Below are 20,085 nucleotides of genomic sequence, written 5' to 3' on the forward strand. Positions count from 1 at the left end.
AATCATTTTCTGCTTATTCTCATCCAATTAAGACAATGTGTTGGAATCAGATCAGTCATTCCAATTTTTATTTCATGTAGCAGGGTTCATATAGATGGCTATATCTTTTAAATGCCAACATTTTGATAGTCAATTGAAGAAGGATCTTTCTTTCCAGAAATATATGATACACCTATATTAGCAAATCCAAATTAAAATGCCAAACGTACGACAAAGAAACGTAATTCCGTTTGAGAAGCGCTTTTCTTCATTACACTTGGCGCCTTACAATTCATGTTCCGAATTGGATATGAGATGAATGGATGGCAGGATCTCACACATTGATATAAGAAAATGTGGATTCCCTCTGCCTTGGCTTAAATTGTCCCATATCAGCATTTCGGGGTTTCTGTAAATATCAAGACTAAATTTTCTCAGCCATCAGAATCTGTCTCACGGAACGGTAGAGGAACTGCCTTCACTGCCCTGTACTTCCCAACATTATTCAGATGCTCATTCTCTAACCTGTTTGATACAAAACATAGCATGTTGAGAAGCTTGTGCTTGTATTTCTAGTGCTTGCACTGAAGAATATGCGGCTCAGGTTTTGAAAAACATTTCTCTGGTAACAGAGGATAACTATTTGAATTGATTATCAAAATTGTGAGACATATAGTACCTGTAAAAGTTCCAATGCCCTCGCCGGATAACCTCTAATGAAGCCAAGAGAAAGTCTAGCAATCGTGATTCAACATCCGGAATTCTCTGGAACCCCATCACTGTTTCCACCCAAGCAACTCTTAAAACCGCATTCAGGACCTGCATCGAATTTTAACATTTGGTTTGAGAAATTTGTCTGCATCTGTTTTAATTAAGGAGACAATGAAGTAATAGATCACAGAAATTTAAAGAAAAACTTACAATGGAAGCATAATAGATGCTTTTGTTTTTCAGAATGAGATCATCTCTTAGCCATAGGTTCTTGGATTTTGGGTCGAAAAGCCCCCAGTCCATGACAAAATCCCAGTACAACTGGTACACTGTAGCCACCACAGATGTGATCACTACCATATAAAACCATAGGTGGTTGTCGGGGTTATTAGAATATGTAATCCTGGCTCCGGCTGCCACCATGGCCGAGACATACTTTCCCATGTTAGCCAAATATTTAACGTCACATTCTTCAAACCATCGTCTTGCACACTGGTAATTCATTGCATTCAAAGGCCACATGTTAGTTGGACTAAATAATTATAACTTTGCAGAAGTGTTCAAATGTCTATTATATTGGTTCTTCAAGTAAAAAAAGAATACGCATTCATATTTCCAATCACAATTTTAAGTCAAATGCTGTTTGTTAATCCTATATTGGATTTATTTCAAACTAATTTCCAGGGGAAAACTGATATCGATGCGGATAAATTTGGCGTAAGAATGAAAATAATAACACAATAAAATAATGGGAGAATCTGCATAAGGTTTTTGTGGTCTTACTTGCATGGCCCGCCAGTAGTACGGCAAGAATGAGATAACATAAAGCAGCTCTCTAAACAGCCTTCCAGTTCGGCAGGTTTCGTATTGGTGCGTTCTGAAACTTCCAGCAAGAAAGTAACAGGCTGTGGATTCCATGTGTCTCAGCAATGGGATCTACAAGCAGGAAGATAAAAGGTGTTTGATTAATGAAATTTTCTTTTGTGAATTGGTTTATGGTGGCATTATAAATATTTTTTTATCAGTGGATCATAATGTAATTACCTGGCTAGTTAGTTGATCAGCCATAAAAAAGTCTACCAACAAAACCTGCACAGGTTTCAGATAAAAAAACAATGCTTCTTAATGCTACTTTCAAAACATCTGCTTAAAATAAGCCAAGTAATTGATGAGACAATGAGCAAAGAAGTACATGTACCTTGTAAAGTGGGGAGCAGACTATGTTGCGAATTACTCTGATGAAGCAGTAACGAGTTGGTCGATAGAAGATGTCGAACGGGCATATGAGCAGGGCAATGGAGAACTGCAAAATTCAATTGATGATTAGTACAATGCTTCATGCTATGTGTCTCAATTTTCTTAGTTACTTTCTTTGAAGCCTGAGTTATGATTATTATGTTCCACATAAGTTGCTCAAGTCCTAGCTACCTTGACTTGAACAAGACCTTGATGAAAGTAACAGAACTAACCAGAAGGAAAATTCCAGGAATGGCATCAACTTGGCTTGAGAAGCCATTGGCCCTTAATATCAAGTGCACAACCATTGCACCAACCACAGCTGTCATGAAGGTTGTACATATGAGGAAGGCGTCGCGATATTTTAGGGCTGTGCTTGGTTGAAATTCAAATATGAAGTTGTAATTGATTCTTGTATTCTTCCACATGAATAGGTTGCAACCATACATAAACAAGTGCAGGCTGAGCAAAGCAAAAACACTGCACAAAATTCACACCCTTACAATTAGCACGCTGATAAAGTGAAGCTCTCCTCATTTTAAGATTGCAGAGAAATGCGGACAAAGAGATTTCGAACTCAGGACATCCTACAACTAGAGCTATGATAGTTTATTAGCCAATTACTGTCCCCGAAAAGGTTAAGTTGTTACGGAATGGCCAACAAGTTAACAAATTCCACTTAATTAAGCTTAAAAACTTCATTATCTAGCAGCTAATGAGATGTTAGGGATATATAGCTTAAATCAATGCATTCAAGAGTGACAGAAAGATCATATTCCACACTACTAGTAGAGCTACGTACCGCTCGATCTATACAAGTGAGTCCCACCTCTATTATGCACAATATAGTTCACAATTATAGTCCAAATAATTTTATTTGAGGAGTTCATGATATAAACTCTCATTATCATGATATAGTTTCTATTTGTTTTTATTATTTTAGTAGCAGTATATGTGAAAACAGAAAAGGCTAATGAGATGAAGAGGGCACCTGAAAACAGGATAGACAGTTTCCAAGTAATCTCTTTCTGTGGTAGGGGAGAATATACCAGACAAGTGCGCTAGGATTGCGTACACACTAAACAATGATACAAAACAACCTGTAAACAAACCTGCAGCAACAGAAACAAAAAACAACTTCTTTATTTTCTAGATATAAGACAGAGGAAAACGACTTCATTAAAAAGTCACCACAAAAAACTAAAAACAATTAAAAAAAAGAAAACTCATACAAAAATTGGGCCCCTGCTTGGTGGGCCCCAGGAAAATGTGTGGCGATGATTCATTCAATTAAGTATTGAGCAATCCCCACTTTCTGAATTAGTGGGAAGCAGAGCTTTGTAGTGCATTTTACATGGAGAATTATAATGCGGTTCATGTTGGCCCAAAGATTAAACCGTACGTACATGATATTGCATTACACAAGTGGTGTTGCTGTCATTAAGGGGAAGACATCAGACATTTTCAGTGATTATACTGTTTAGCTTTTGTGGCCAATTTGATTATACTGTTAAGGCAGCACATATTTTCATATATATAGAGAGAGAGAGATTACCAACAAAAAAGGTGAGCATATGAGAATCTTTGTTTTGGTGGGGCCTCAAAAACTTCATTGCCTTTTTCTTGTCATTACTGGTAAAGTGCTTTGTGAAAATGGACTCCACTTCATCCATTAGTTTAACAACCTTTTCAAACCAAATACAATAACACACAGAATCCCCATCAGAAAACCATTAAACCCATTCTTCCCAACAAAAAAAAGTATTTAGAAATATATCATATTCAGGACAATGAGCTAGGGTTGCAGGGCATCTGATCAGTTACCTTATCAGAACTGATAAAATGTGATCTCTTCACTGCTTTCAGATAGCTTGCTGACGCCTGCTGGTTCGATACCTACGCAAAGGAAAAGAAAAGAAAAAAAGTAGTTTGCTTCAATTTACTTGCACCAAAAGTTAATGTGGTAAATGCATATAAGAAACAATAAGATTGATATAAATGGGTACCCAAAATATCTTGCAATTCCCTTTTCTACATGTATATTCTATCTTGTGTTATGACATGAAGCTCAGATATTTTTATTTGCTGAATATAAAGGAGGCTGAAAAAATGGCACCATTTATATATATATATATCTCACCTTGTCGAACTTCTTCAGGATCTTTGTGAAAGCCACCATATTCAGTGAGCTGCCAAAATTAGTAGCAATTTTCGGTTAGAACGTTAATCGAGTTAAAAAAAAATCCTTGCAAACTAAAGGTAAATGATGCGTAGATCCAATGGAGGAACTTCATATAAGTAGAGTTCATTCTTAAGAATTATTCTAGTTCTAGAAAGAGCACTGCAACTATCCCATTTTGACAAATTTCACCCAACGCCCACATCAGCAGTTCAGTGAAAGAATACATTTCTTATACTACTTTCGTAAACGTTTCTCTTACTTCCTACTTGAGGATATTTACTCAAAACATTTGATGAAGTGAGGGATTTCTGAAAAGATGTTACCTATGTGCTTAAACATTTCATACTCTAGAAAGAAAGTACAAAATGCTGTCCAAACTAATGAGAATCCCGTCCATTTTTGACAAACTATTTAAGCCACATTTACTGACCATCTTACTGACTACCCCTCTAAACCGAGATGAGACGCATGTTTTGTCAATTGGTCTTATTGCTTCAAAGAGCTGGCCAGCAAAAATATATTCCAAATAGCACCTATTGGTTTGATTGCTTTCAACTGTGGCTAAAATAGTAATTGTAACTCAACCTTACTATTTTTAATTTATTTTCTTATCCCTTGTATAAATCATAATAATTTTATAAAAATAACAAAAAAAAAATATATTATTAAAGAAAGAGCAAGAACCTGTAAGTTCTAAGTAGACTTAGGCCTCTGTAGAGCTCCACAAAAGCCCCTCTAATCATTTTTTCAGCACACTGTATCTTCTTTCTATTGATGAATTCTCCAGGGCCTTCCTTTTTGGGATTGTTCACTAAATCTTCCCAAAGCATTGATGTAACAGCTGTGATGGTTCGTGTTGGTGTTGTGTTTGGAATATCAATCCTCATGGCCACTTTCGGTTTGCCTTTCTTGGTCTTACCCCTAGTTGCCCCGTTAATGAAGTTAACACCATTTTTTTCTAGTGCAGCAATTGCTTCACCCCTTTGTGTTATTTCTGTAGGGGTCGTATTCGATTCCGCCAAGCACTCTGCATCAAGGTCTATAATTAATAATTAATGCTAGCAAACAAATTTTCTAGTTAGGAAATGCTTTCAAATCCAACTCTTCTCTCGACTATTTTTTCTACTTCTCGCATTATATAAGACGTATAACATTTGTGCAACTCATTTAAGACCCCGCACTATGTGAGAGAGTTGAAAAAACAAATACCAAGACATTTTTTTTGGTTCTACCTCATTTTCTTGTCGCTATCGTATCATTTAGTGACTAATCTAACAACATTTTTTTTGTTCATTTTAATAGTTTTCGGTTATTTAAGAGCTAATTATATTCATTTTTAGCAAATTTATATATAGTGGAAAATATTTGTGGCAAAAAGAGAAAGGGCAAGGTTTTAATAGATTTCCTCGATCGCTTTCTCAAAAAAGGAGAACCGTTCATGAACAATAGCGTTAAGGATTTGGATTCGTCCGAAATCTATCTTTCTCCAGCTGTGATAGATAGGTGCACTAACGATAAGACTTGCGACTTGAGAGCCAAAAGTTGTGTCATAAAGAAAACGAAAATTCCCATACGTTTTGCATACCAAAATGATTTCTTTGCTTATCCATATATATATATATCCCTTAAACCTACAACTTTGACTAATTAACACTTGCAAATGGAGATGTATGTGAAAGAGGATTATTGAGAAATGAAAGCATCTACTTGCAATTAGGATTTGCTCGATATTTTATCGAGAATGTATCAGATATTGTAAATTAGTAATTGTTACAGTACTTTTTTATGATGAGCTACTTATTGTATTTTAGTTTGAAGCATTTAAGAAACAATTAATGAAACAAAAATATATTAATTATTTATGCACCTAGGCGTAGCCTAAAGAAGCCATATCATCCTGAAGAGAGGAGGTGGAATTTATTCTTGGTTTTATTGAAATTGTGACATGACCCATGTTTCTCCATTTCTGGAACTTACGTACGTATGTGGTCCATGGCCTTGTCCTAATCCAAAACCAACATAAATTGGTCTAAAAAGTCTCCAAGTTTCCATGTGTTTCCACTGACCTCATCATGTACATGTAACCAAAGGTTTGTCCTAATGGTTTTTTTGTGCTTAAATGCAAAACTGCGTCGTTCTAATACTAAGTGTAATATCGGCACCAAAAGCGTAAGCATACATGCCCTACTATTTCAAAAGAAGAAGGCTTACCACTACTACAGTCAGAATTCCGGGGAGAAGAAGACCATGAGCTGGGAACACTCGGCACGTTGTGCCTCGACCCAGAATTCTTCCACCGCCGATCATTGAGAATTTGCTTGAGGTCTAGCAAAATCTGTATCTGTTTGTTCAGAATCTCTCCTCTCTCTATAAACTCGGTCTCTTTGGTCTTGTAAAATTGGTTCACTTTGTTAAGTTCCTCATCTAGTCCCTCAAAGAACACCCTCACCTACATGGATACATAAGTACCAATATATCTGATTAAAGGTTTTAATATATATATATATATATATATATATATATATATATATAAATAATTAATTATAGTCACGTTGTAGTAATTACGTACAACTCAAAATTAATTGACAATTTGTTGGTTGTAAACTTTGTACCAATAAATTTTTTTAAAAATTGATTACCTCATCCTCCGCAGAAAACAACTGAGCGAGCTCGGTCTCAAAAATTTCCTCCTCTTCACCATCCTCCATTATTTTACTGTTCACCTGTGCAACAGAAAAAAATGATCCGTATTTATTAGATTGATGTCTGTCTTTGTTTGCTAGTGTCTTTTTCAGGTTGGTTTTGGATTTTCTTTAGTCACGATGGTTTCGTGATATGAGTATATCTCTACAACCGTTCCAGATTTTGCTTTCGTGAGAAAAATCGAAACCCTCAAAACTTATGTAACAAGACCATAAAAAGGGGCACCACACTTGCTGGACTCTGAAACATTCCGACATTTCCGGCAACTTTATTGACGTTTATCCTGGTCTTTTCTTCGTGTAAAAACAAAAAGAAGAAGGAGAAAATAAAACCCCAACTGATGGAAAACCAAAAGAGGAGATACTGATGAGAAAAGGGTTAGAGAAACCACTACAAGTCATCCCCATAGACCAATAGCAACTGTCCATTTTAGAAAGGACCCCGTTTTTATGCTTCTTGATAAAGAAGGGATTTTGTTGATATCTCGTAATATCGATAATGTATTAGATACTGTAGATTGATAATTGTTATTGTAATGTTTTTACGGTGTTTTTGTAAAAGGGTCTTTAGAGAAGGCTAGGTAGGTAGCTAGCTAGCTATAGCCGCACTAGAATAAGTGCATAATCATGTTCATTGTGCCATGCACACTAATCACACACTCAAAAATATTTAAGGCACCAGCTATAAAGTAAAGCTTTGGTGCTTCTGTCACTAAAGTGGAAGTTACATAGGACTAAAAGGACATAACTTTTGAGAGAGAGGGACGAAGAATGAACAAGATTTTAAGCAGACAAATCGGAGAATCAGTTTCGGTATCATCAGAGTATCGGAAACCCAACCCGAAACTTTTAGCCCCAAAATGACGTGATTTATTTGAGTACTTTACAGGTCTGAACACAACCCACTATAAAAGACAAAACCCAAAACACACCAACTTTATTTTTGTTGGAAAAAAAAACAGACAGAATAATAGATAAGCTAACAAATTTTCGGTTCCTTAGATTTGTGAACTTTGTTTATGGTGGCCGGAAACTCGCCTGAAAATCCAAAAAGTGAGCAAAACCCATTCTAGCAACCACCTTTAAACCTCAAAAGATTAGATATAACTAGTAACAGGTTCTATATGTGTGCATTAATTGGTTACCTGAATTATCTCAGTTTTCTTATCGAAATTGAACAACTTGTCACTGATTTTCTTGGTGACAAGGCGAACCGGATAAAAAATGGAGACACCGAAATCTCGGGCTGCGTCGGGGGTTTGTTTGTTGTGGACTCTTGCAAGCTTGATCTTCTTCACTTGTTTCTTAAGCTGCCAGTAGTTGACAAAGGCATCTTTCCATTCTGGGATAAGTTGAGCCTCAAGCTCCTTTGAGAACTTCACCATTTTTGTTATGTGATGTGAAGGGAAAGGAGGAGGAGGAGGAGGAGAAGAGAGGAGTGCTTAAGAGGTATTAGAGAGACATGGGAGAGGTTTATATATAGAGAGATGGGAGAGAGAAAGAGAAGACGTGTAGTAAAAAACTGAAAGATTTTGCTTTTGAGACAAAACATTTAGGTAACAACTTAAGACAAACGCACTTGAATAAATAACATGTGTAATGTTACACATTCTTTTTCTTGCTTATACATGAACAGTAAAAAAAGAAAAGACTTTTGCACTTTTTTCCTTCAGAATTTAGAATGGTGAGAGAGTTGATTCAGTTCAAGGTCATACGGGGCGAGAGCTATAAAGCTCCATGGTAATGTCCAACTTTTCTTTTTAGAAATTGGGCTTAGCAGAGACAGTCCAATAATTTTTTTTTCCTTTCATGTGAGGCAAAAAAACGACTTTTACTGATAATAAGTGCTTTATGCTTCTTTCTATACCCAAGTACAAAAATTATCACATAATTGATATGTTAAATTTTAAAGAGATGGGTCAGCGAACCACTATGAGCAATATCGATATTATCCTCAACTGAACTGCTTACAAAGCCCATTAAGTGTGAGGTTTTATCACAAAAAGTCTCGGTGATTTTAGTAGTGAAACAACTCATTATATATTGTATTTAGTTAGTCGAGTTTTCGACGTGTGATTTTATATTATTTAACATGATAATCACTATTTGTTACAATAAATGCCAAATCTAAAGATTTTTTTTCAGAAAATATTAAAAACAAAAGCTTTCTTTTTAAGCTACAGTGGAGACTAGTGGAACTCTAGTCAAGATTTCTTTTCCATTTTTTTTCTTCATAAAATTAAAAGCTATATCACCAAGTGATTAATTTTCACGTGCACCACTAGTGAGATATATGTGCAATTGGCAAATTAATTTGTTCTTCTCTAGACGTTGTACTGCATATAAGTTAACAATGTGATTGTTTTGTTGGCCCTACCTTTTACCTTCACTTTTTTTTTTTGCTTTCCACTCATCCCCAAATAGTTTGTCCTTTTTTCATCTCTTCAATGATCAGGGTAAAATAAGATACATCTCCCGTAAGTGTATATCTCTATATTTTATGTTAATGAATTCACAATGTATATCATTTGCTTGTGTTTGTTAATAATGCAAAGTTAATATCCACTCCGAATATGTCATGTGTAAACTCTAAAATACACGTTTGTCATGTGTTGTACATATTATATTAATTTATTTATTCTTTTTGTTATATTGTAGTGGAAACCTAGTTTAGAGGTAAATACTCTTAATCACTAGATTAACAGTAATGAGAAAACTTATACTTGGTTCTTCTTACGGAGTTACGTTAATTAACAAACTGAATCAAGCAAACTAAATGAGGGTATACTAAAAAAAAAAAGGCAACAGTTTCCATTATTTGGTGACATTTGGTCTTAAGCACTAATTAAAGTTTCGATAAATCTTCAGGTAATCTTCTAAGCGCACATTTTCCCGTGGAAAAAATGTGCAAATTATTTGTCGACACTTGAGACTTGAGAGAGACTGAGAGAGACTGTGTACGGTCCATATTTCATTTCACTTTTGGTGTAATGAGTTATGTTGTGAACTCTCTATTGGTCGGCATCGGCATCGGCGAGAGAAGCTGGTGCCTGCAGTTTGTGGTTGTGTAGCCCTTGGCTGGTTGCTCGGATTGGCCATTGTAACTTGGCTGTGGTTGTGCCATGTTGCAAGGTGGTGGTTAAAAAGTCATAATGGGTTTGTAAAAAGTATAGTTGCGGATGGTATTGACGTGGCTCCACATAATTTGCAAAAAAGATCACACTACCTGTTGTCTCTCTTTTGTTTGGTGGGAGCTGTATCTAAATCTCAAATTATACTGCATGGATGGGGCACACCCACGTTGGATCCATATACCTCTTGTAAAATATATAATTACTCGTAGGTTTGGGGTTAAGTTCTCTACGTCTCTTTAGAGTTACAAATTCTTGCTAACTCACCTATTAATTTTAGGGCCTAGTTAGGAGTGCTTTTGAAATAATTCACTTTCCGAATTAAAAAGGCTTTTAAGTGCGTTTGGCAGAATAATTTATTTAAAAATGCTTAGGGGTCACAGAATTTTTAACAAAAATTTCACGTTCTTTTGAAAAAAGCGCTTATAAGCAAAATTGTTTCTAATAGAAGCCGTTCCAAACGAGTCCTAAAATTCATATATATTTCAAAGTAAATTAAAAAAGAAAAAAGAAAAGAACAAATAGCATGGAAATAGTTTAGTCAAACAACAGAGAAAGTTCGCATGCCAACTTATAAGCAAGAATCTAACAAAGAAAAGGGCACGAGGAAGTAGAAGGGCAGTGTATCATCTAGCGTTGTAGAGAAATCTCAGGGGTGAACGTAGTAAGATGGGGAGGATTAAGGTAGCTCAAGTGATGACAAAGAAATAACAAGAGGAATAAAGGGAGTTCTTAGAATTATGATTGCTGGAGAGATTACAAAGTGTATAGTAGATGAACAGAGCTATTCCTCCTCTAAAAGTCTACCCTTTTTCAATAAGGAGGACCTTCTACTTATAATGGTGCATGATATATTTCTTTATCCCTTTTTTGGGGCAGCTTGGCTAGCCAATCACGTCTGACCACATGTCATGTCTGAGCTGAGAGCCAATGGGGAATAGCCTCTAACCCCTGTCACATCTTGCAGGGTTACCGGTTTGAGAGATAAACCAGGAGAGAGAGAAACTTACGGAGACAAATTTTGTGTTATTTGCTTGTTTTCTGTATCTACTTTTCTGTTTAGTGTTCGTGCGATCTTTGAGTATGCAGCACGGCTGGGTCTAGACATTTCTAAAACCATGAAGTTTTCATATAATTTAATTCAGAAACAATAACACTACGGGCACCAACTTGTTTACCAACTTTTGGATACCAACACATGTGGCACATGACATGGCAACCCATGTCATCTGCCATCTCATCTATTTTAATTACATAATTTGTTATATAAATAAAAGAATTTCACATCGAAAAAAAAATAAATAAACCCAACCATTTAATATTTATGGTCCTTTCCGTCTTCCTCCTTCGCCCCCCGCTCTTGAAAAACCCTAGAAATGCAACAGTCCTTCCATTGAAGAATTGAAGCTCTCATCGCACCTAAAAGAATTTCACACCGAAAAAAAAATAGATAAATAAATAAATAAACCCAACCGTTTAATATTTATGGTCCCTTCCGTCTTCCTCCTTCACCCCGCCCCCTTAAAAAACCCTAAAAATTCAACAGTCATTCCATTGAAGAATTGAAGCTCTCATCGCACCATTCTCCACAACCACAATAACGTCGTCGATAGGTTCGTACTTGAGCAATTTTTTTATCACTTGGGTTTTAGTGTTCTAATACTCATATTTTATGATAACTAAAAAACAAAACAAAAATTCTGCATAAATTGCTCCAGCAATCCCGACACAAGCCTTGCGATCATCACAAAAACGAAAAATTCCCTTTTGAAAGAACAATCAGTGATTCATGTACAAATAGACATGAATATATGCGGATAGGTTCTGATGCATACGCTTATTCATAATGACATAAATACGCCTAAATCTTTTTGTATAAATCTTGATGACTTGATAATATATCCTTTGCTATGCTACAGGTCCATGCTAGTGAAATATTATCGACGACGTTATTGTGGCTGTATAGAATGGTGCGATGAGAGCTTCAATTCTTCAATTGAAGGACTGTTGAATTTCTAGGGTTTTTCAAGAGGGGAGGTGAAGGATGAAGACGGAAGGGACCATAAATATTAAACGGTTGGGTTTATTTGTTTTTTTTTCTGTTTTTTTTTCGGTGTGAAATTCTTTTATTTATATAACAAATTATGTAATTAAAATAGATGAGATGGCAGATGACATGAGTTGCCATGTCATGTGCCACATATGTTGGTATCCAAAAGTTGGTAAACAAGTTGGTGCCCGTAGCGTTATTGATTCAGAAAAGTGATATCCTTTAGTGGATCATAGATAGACTTAACACAAACTTATTAATAATTAATTACCTCAACTCAGCCAAGATCTCAAAATCAGTTTCCTTTTCCTAATGGAAATCGTCTATTTAGTGGCACAAACCTCAACTCCCAGCTTAAAAAAAAAAATAAAAAAAGCAGCACAAGATAGTAAAACTGGCAAATGATTATGCCCGTGAGTTGTTAAAATCCTACTGATTACGTCTAAAAGGTTTCTGGAATGCAACTAGGAAGCATTCTATTTCTAGATCAATACCTATAATTTTTACCTTTCGTTTCTTTCTTAGTGGAGCCAAAAGGGTTTATTATGCTTTAGTGTAAAGCATCAATTCCGAGAATATTCCCATGTAAAGAAATTTATTAGTGAAGCATAAAATGGGGTATACCAAAAAAGCACTCATAACATCAGCTAAATTAGTTTAAATTGGAACCTGGATCTTGCATGTTCTCCATTATTGCTAGCTAGTTTCTACAAGTGCTGACTTAACCCTACAAGACATGTCTCTCCATTATATTTCACAATCTAGCAATATAAACATCTCATATTGTCATACAATATAGAAAGAGAACGTTTTCTTGAATTTTGTGCCAAAACGGCGATCGATTATAAGTTTATGAGATAACCCTAGGTTTGTTAGAATTCACGTTTCACTTTCAAGTCCATTGCAATTTCAAGACACGAAAAATATGCACATTGCTCCATCTTGTACTGTCTTGTATCCCCTTCTAAATATTGTTGGTTCCTGAAGTTGTATTTGAGATCTGTTAGTGTATATATATAGCATGGTAGGTCCTTTTTTGTCAGAGTTAAGAAGGGGCGGGGTTTTTCTCATACACACATTATTAAAATGTCATGGGAGTTTGAATTTGAGATTACTGATTTGCAAGTTAAAGCTCTTCTATCAGGTTAGACCTGTTGGCGCTAGTAGGTCCTTCATTCACCAATCAACATATTTTAGTGACTATTTGTTAAACCATAATCATTGAATGATTTGACATTTTGTATTAGCTTTTGTAAAACCGTGATTTACTGTTATTATTTAAATATATGGTAGTGCCATTTTGGCCTGTCGTTGTGGGATAATGTAATCAGTCATCATATACAATGCTAGTGGGATGGCATCTACTTGCATTAAGTAAAGCTTAATTTGCATATAGATGTCAACACAAACCATATTAGAGATTCTTAAAAGCATCATTAGGTTCATTAATTACTCTCCAAATCACCCCATCTGATGTAGAAAAACAAAACAACAAGTGTGGTATGTTAAATTACTGAGAAATCTATTAGCTAGCAACAACGAGGTTGTTCTCAACTTAACCACCTACACAGCTGAGTAGGTGCGGAGTTTTATCATAAAAGACTTTGGTGCTATTTGTAGTGGAACCACTCATTATATATTTTAATTTATTTAGTCAAGTTTCTGACGTGGGACTTTATATTTTCATCAAGGTAAATATATATAGATTCCTTGCATGATATACACTCACTTTGCCAACTAGCTAGGAACTTATGAGAGCCTCTAGGTCATGATCCGAGACTATTGGTGAGTTATTTTCTACAGTGGAAGGGACAAAGACACTGGTTTCAGTGGGATTTGGTGATCAATGGGTGTGCAGAGCCATTTTGCTCAATACTTATTATTTCCCATGAGTGTGCATGACGTTGGAACATACACTTCTATCCCTTTTGTGTTCCCCCACTATAACAAGCTAGCTACCACAATTTTATTATCATAATTAATGGGATTGTGTAGGTTAGCCTTTTTTTCTCAAAAACTAACTTAAGCCAAAGATTGCCCATCACTCTTGGGATACCCTTTAGATCAAGGGCAGTATATATGGATTTAAGGGCTGTCCTGGACATTGGATGACACATGAGGTGATCAAATACCGTATGGGGTTCATCTTGTGTCCAGGTATTCTTTTAATGTAAGAAAAGGTGAAAACTGTACTTGATCAGAAGCATCAGCTGGCTTAAGGGCACTTTTGAGTTTCAGTTATAAATTATCCCTGCATGGTCTGTTGAGGGTATATGACCCTCTGAATCCTTGTTGATAAATTATAATCGGGTCCCTTATATTTATTTAGTCATGGGCTATATGATTAATTGCTTTTCTAATTTGGCTCATTTCTTCGAAAAATGATGCTTAATTGGGAAGTAGAAATAGACGACTCAGATAATTGGATCGCAGTAGGATGCGAGTCTCACGTATCTCTCTTTCTTTCCTTTAAAAGAAGAAAATCCTTATTGGAAGTTACCTATTTGGATAGTGGTCTTAAAAGAACCAAGGTTTGCCCCTTTACTTAACCTAATCTTGTTGAAAAATGTCCCATATTTTTCATAAGTGCCTTGAATTAGTTGCTTGTTAAATAAGAACATGTCATATATATAACATATTCTAATTACAAGGTTGTTCTGGTTGAGTGTCCACTTTCCAGGAGACGAGAGGAGAGACCAATTTCAAATTGGTAACAACGTACACACCAAGACCTTTCTAAGTCACCTTTCCATTTGAAATGTACTTTAATGTAACCCAAGAAAACTTAATGCACCCCCCACTAATGTATATATTTCAAATTGGTGGCTAACTTTCTTTTTCTTCGTTTTAGCTTTTGTGTGTTTACTTTAATCTTCAGCTGAGTACTATTTTAGGTAGACTACGGTGTCACAAAATGGTGCGTAATCCATTATGTTTGAATACAGGAATTAAAGCCTGCATGGTTATTGGTTAGAGGATGCCAAATTGCCTATCTCTGGTCGATCGACAACCAAAATTCCACAATTGGCATGCAGGAAGTGGATTAGATGGTGGAGTAGCATCTAATCCTAGCTTATTAGATGTTGATGTTAAATCCTATACGTATTACAGTTGTACTAAAAAATTTCGGTTCACAAAAAAACACATATCTGTATATGTAATTTAGGGCCTATGGTTTTTCAGGGTTCTTTATTATACGGATTAATGACGTAGGATTGGTTGCCAAGAGATGTGTAGATTGATGGGTTTATTAATACCCAGGGGCGGCCCTGAGAGTGTGCAAGTGGTGCCACCGCATAGGGTCCCGAAATTTTTTTATGTGTATATTATATATATATATATATATATATTAATATTATAGGTATTATATATATACTTGAGTGTGCATGACAATAACACAAAGCAACTATTTGGTTGAGTTGGAAATCAACGCCTTGATTTTAGTAGGCAAGTTGGGTTTGAGTCAGTATTGTGTCATTTAGTAGTTGTATTTACATTTCTTGTCTTTTTGTTAGCAAGAAAAAAAACGAAAAAACATGTTAAAAAAGTGAAAATAAGGAAGCACGCCAAAGAAGAGGAAAGCAATATATACAAGCTTACTCCAATCAATCAAAAAAATTTGTAGTGTATGTTTTCACCCACTCAAAACAAAACAAAAAAAAGTTCTTGTCAAATTGAAACATTAAAATTTTTGTGAATTTGATTTATGATTGCCATTACATGCTAATGGATGATGAATTTTAGTTATTAAAAAAATTATCTTATGATATTAAGTCTTGGAAATTTTTTTTAATCATAAATATTTTCATATTAGATGATGTGAGGGCTCCCGTTTAAATTTTGCACAGAGCTCTCAAAATCTTAAGACCGGCCTGTTAACACCACATGCGTGTTAATTAGGTGAGCACTAAGGATTCTTTTCTGTGCAACTATATCAAATGGTAAACAAGGATTGGTGAAGCTAGAGGTTGTAATGTGACCCCCACCATTATCGTTTTTGTGGTTTACATTTGTCTGTAAAAGTAACGTCTTTCTTGTTGAGTGGGAATTTGATCTTTGGTCAAAGTGGGAGCATTTGACAATGAGTTGTATGTACTGATTTTGATCATATCAGAAGTTGATTTGAAAAATATGATTAGTAGAGCAGAAGACATGAATTCATACTGCGTTACACCGACCATAGAAAGTAGTCATATATTAATATTAATGTAACGATTAATTTATCATTAATTCAACATTTGTTACACAATTTACACTAATGGGATTGAGCACTAATCTTGTTAAGATGATGTCCGAACATCATCTTAATCATGTGTACTCGCGAATCAATTTGCCTTATGACAAGTTACTCCGTGCGCAAGATATCAAATTTCTCAAAATTCATGACGGAATATTCCTTGCCGATATTTGCACAGAGAAGAGTAAAAGGTGAAAGGATGCAAGGTATCTGGGAAAGGAACACGAGAAAGAAAAAGAGGAGAGGGAGAGATTCCTCATGATCTTAAACCAAATAAGTTGGAAAAGAGCTGCACTGGAGCCGTACCATAATAGCGTCAGTACTATTAGAATAGAACTTGAAGCATATCTTCTTCTCTCGTGGGTGCTTAAATCTATTGGCATAATTTTGGGTCATGTCTTCCACTTCTTTGATAGAGACAAACATATATTCAACCAATTTGCAGAGACTTACAGTCCTCTCATTGACGTCTCATGAATTCACGCCAGTACTTTTTGAGCCTTGAGGTTTTTAGGGCCTCATTTCAATCTTTGGTCAACTTGTCCAAGCATCATAGAGACATATACAATCATAACCCAAGATCCATGTCAGACCAATTCGACACTTGGAGAAATTTTTTGTCCTTCTTCTTGAGTATAGATCATTTGTCGTTAACACATTCATGTGCTTGTAAGCTTCAAGGGCCAGCACTAAGATTTTAAGAGTCGTCTGAAAACGGTCGCCTCATGGGACCCCGGCCGTTAACCTAGCTAGAGTGAAAAATATACTGAAATTTGGTTATCGTTAGTGTCGGTAATATCTAGAGTAGGTGTAATTGATACGAAGGAGATGACCCAACCTAGTGCGATAAAAGATGAATAAACAAAATAAATACAGAAAAATAAGGACCACTAAGGTGTAAATTAAAAAAATTGACAGAGACACTAGCCCTAAAGCAACTAAGAAAAGTGAGCAAAAGAAGAAAGAGAAATAGTGGATGCAACATGGTTCTTTCTTGGCCCAGTCTTGGTTATGTGTGGGTTATTCAAGCACAGTAGCTCACTCTGAACCATTCTAATTAACCTCTTATTTAATGGGCAATTGATACTCTTGCATAGTTTTTTTTTTTATTTTTTATGAAAAGAATAAAGACAGAATTATTAGCATCAGTCCAAATATGGAAGGCTGGACCTATAATTTGATGCAACATAAGGTTGATGTCACAATAAAAATATTAAAAAATAAAAACGTAGCCTATACCATTACCATAATTGATCATCAGTAACACCAATACTGACAGTGTTAGCGAGTTCATAGTGTGAGCACTAAAACAAGGATCTTATTAGAAAGACAAATCATTCGTTTTCGTATCTAATTAGACATTGCTAAAGCTTTTGACACAATTGGTGCATGCATAATGCATTGCAGAACACAAGGAAATTAAAGAGAACGGGAAAATATAAAACAAGCAAAGATATGGTAAAAAACAACCACCAAGAAATGACAAATAGGTGAGTAAAAGTTAAGGGGACGTTTGGTATCCTATTCAAATAGGGAACTTAAAAACTTTGATTTTTCTTATAAACAAGGAGTTCTTAAATCTATTTTTCAGATTCAAAAACTTGTTTGGTATGCAACTTGAAAACTGTTTTCAAATCTTAAAAATTTGAGAACTTGTGGGTTGTTAGAAAAAAAACTGAAAAAACTGATTTTTTTTGTTTTTAATAATTGGGGTGTTTTTTAGTTGTTCTTGAGTTTGAGTTTTTAAAAGTAGGGCTACCAAACAAGTTTTCTTTGTTTTGGACTCAAATTATGTTTTTGAGTTTAAAAAGTTGGATTCCAGTTGAATACCAAACATGCACTTATATTTTGGTAAGATTTTTTTTTAGTACTAATGCCGTTTACGTATAAATGATAACCCTTGCAAGATTTCTTAACTAAATAAGGATACCTTTCACATATAAATGATAGTTGAGGTTCTGTCCCACAACTAAATGGACAATAACTCAACTCCTTATAAATCCATACAAAATCTTTTAAATTTCCGATATGAGAGCACTGAACATATTATGTCACAAATGATGGCTGAATTACTAAATAAATGGTCTGCCATATAATGATGTTCAGAGTCCAAAAATGTGTTCCCAAATTAAAGTACTTCGGCCAATTGATGATTTCATCATCCCTTACATCATTAACATGCATGCATCGGCATCAAATGTACTTAAGAGAGAAAGCATACACGTTACCAAACAAGAGGACAAATCAGCTTTTAGCAATAATGAAACTACGTGAATTCTGCGGCCACAATGTCTTGCCAAAAAAAGAGCGAATACAAATCCAAAATATACTGCCATGCCATGTATGGAAGTACCTTTTAAGTGATGCAGATTATATGGGAACAACTTAATAGATTGGTCTGATAAACATAACTGTAATCAATCTCCTCATGGATCTTCTATCACTTGGCACCACCAGGATCCCACGATGGGAAAACATTACTAATTTTGTTGCTACTCATTCACTCATAATCCCAGTCCCGCTCTCACCTAAGGACTGCTCATAATACATATATTCTTGTAAAATAAGGAAATTGAGGACTGGTCTATTTCAACTCTACTAAGAGGTGGTTTATAATGTGGTCAAATAATGTGATTTCCCTGACATGAACCTAGCGTTTACTAAATAATGTCCTAGCGTTTTATTAATTATTTAAATCTTAGCTCATTTTGAACATTATTTATTTCCAACAGATAAGATATTAACATATGGTTGTTCTCAAGAGCACAGTTCATACTAGTACAATAAGGTGATCAAGTTATCCATGCATCGCTGAACGATACACATTAAAATCGAACCAATTTCCTGTCAAGCAACTGAACATACATGCTATATATTCTCTTTCATTATTATTATTTTTTTCCATTTAGCGATTCCGTTAATCTTGAATATTAATCAAATATATTATTTTAATTTAAATATGTAATTTAATTAATAGTCTAACAATATAACATGCTAGATATATAACAAAAAGAGAATGAGCAGAAAGCTAGGGCACTTGTATTATATAAGCAAACTATGTACTCTATATATCATCCACATAAAATGGATGGATAAAAATGATAGGAAGTGGTACCTCTTTAAGGCTTTAAGTATCAAAGAATTTGAGGGCTACCCTACAACTTAGTGACGCTACACCCGTCACTCATATCTGCATTAAGAATCTACAAGAAAACTCATAGTGGGAGAAAAACTTATATGAAACAAGGATAGCACTGTTTTGCTATTCTCGGTCAATCACAAACTGATATATGAAAAAATGATCATGTATGACATACCGTAATTGGTCAAGAATAGCAAAATAATGCTGTCCCATCTGATGTAAGTGTGTGAGATGCATAATATGTTATGACAAACAAGAAAAGCGAAAACCATTAAGTTTTTATTTGATGTTAGTGGCAGGATACAGGTAAAGATAAATGGAGAGGACACAAAACACTACCGCCAAGCCAATCAAACAAAAGAAGGGTTACCCGATGAATGGTTTTGTCAACTTATTTGGTAAGAGCTGAGTGCAAAGATCAGATTTAAATAATGCCAAAAGCTCCAGCCTACACCTAGCATTGGTCCATGGCTGGAACTTGGAAAGTTGAAAAGTTCTGGAAATAATTTGATGTGAAACCTGATGTGCTGATGTCATGGGGAGTTTTATATGATAAAAATATATTTATAACAAGCCTCATTCTTCTATAGGATCATAATTTTAGTGTGTGATATGCTGGAACCCCCATTCTGGATTTCCACAGTGTACGCACTACGATAATTTAGATCACATATGTAAAGGTGATGAATTGAATTGAATGAATCTCTGTCTGTCC

General features: G+C 35.2%; 1 protein-coding gene across 2 annotated transcripts; it reads right to left on the minus strand.

Moving 5' to 3' along the window:
* Nucleotides 1-40: 40 nt before the first annotated feature.
* PHO1 (phosphate 1) lies at nucleotides 41-8,342 on the minus strand. Of its 2 annotated transcripts, none has more exons than XM_021944406.2 (15): nucleotides 7,956-8,342; nucleotides 6,748-6,831; nucleotides 6,320-6,557; nucleotides 4,793-5,147; nucleotides 4,067-4,115; nucleotides 3,751-3,822; nucleotides 3,482-3,611; nucleotides 2,918-3,038; nucleotides 2,160-2,406; nucleotides 1,889-1,993; nucleotides 1,735-1,779; nucleotides 1,474-1,626; nucleotides 901-1,182; nucleotides 659-798; nucleotides 41-504 (listed from the first exon to the last, which is right to left on the minus strand). In XM_021944406.2, exons 1-15 carry the CDS (start codon nucleotides 8,193-8,195, stop codon nucleotides 414-416), a joined length of 2,352 nt encoding a protein of 783 aa, XP_021800098.2. In that variant the 5' UTR covers nucleotides 8,196-8,342; the 3' UTR covers nucleotides 41-413. The 2 variants fall into 2 exon arrangements, with proteins under 2 accessions (XP_021800098.2, XP_021800099.2); XM_021944407.2 differs by having other exon boundaries at nucleotides 4,793-5,135; nucleotides 7,956-8,341.
* Between the last annotated feature and the right edge of the window lie 11,743 nt (nucleotides 8,343-20,085).

This window comes from Prunus avium, chromosome 1, assembly GCF_965620075.1.
Source record: "Prunus avium chromosome 1, drPruAviu1.hap1.1, whole genome shotgun sequence".
Lineage (NCBI taxonomy): Eukaryota > Viridiplantae > Streptophyta > Magnoliopsida > Rosales > Rosaceae > Prunus > Prunus avium.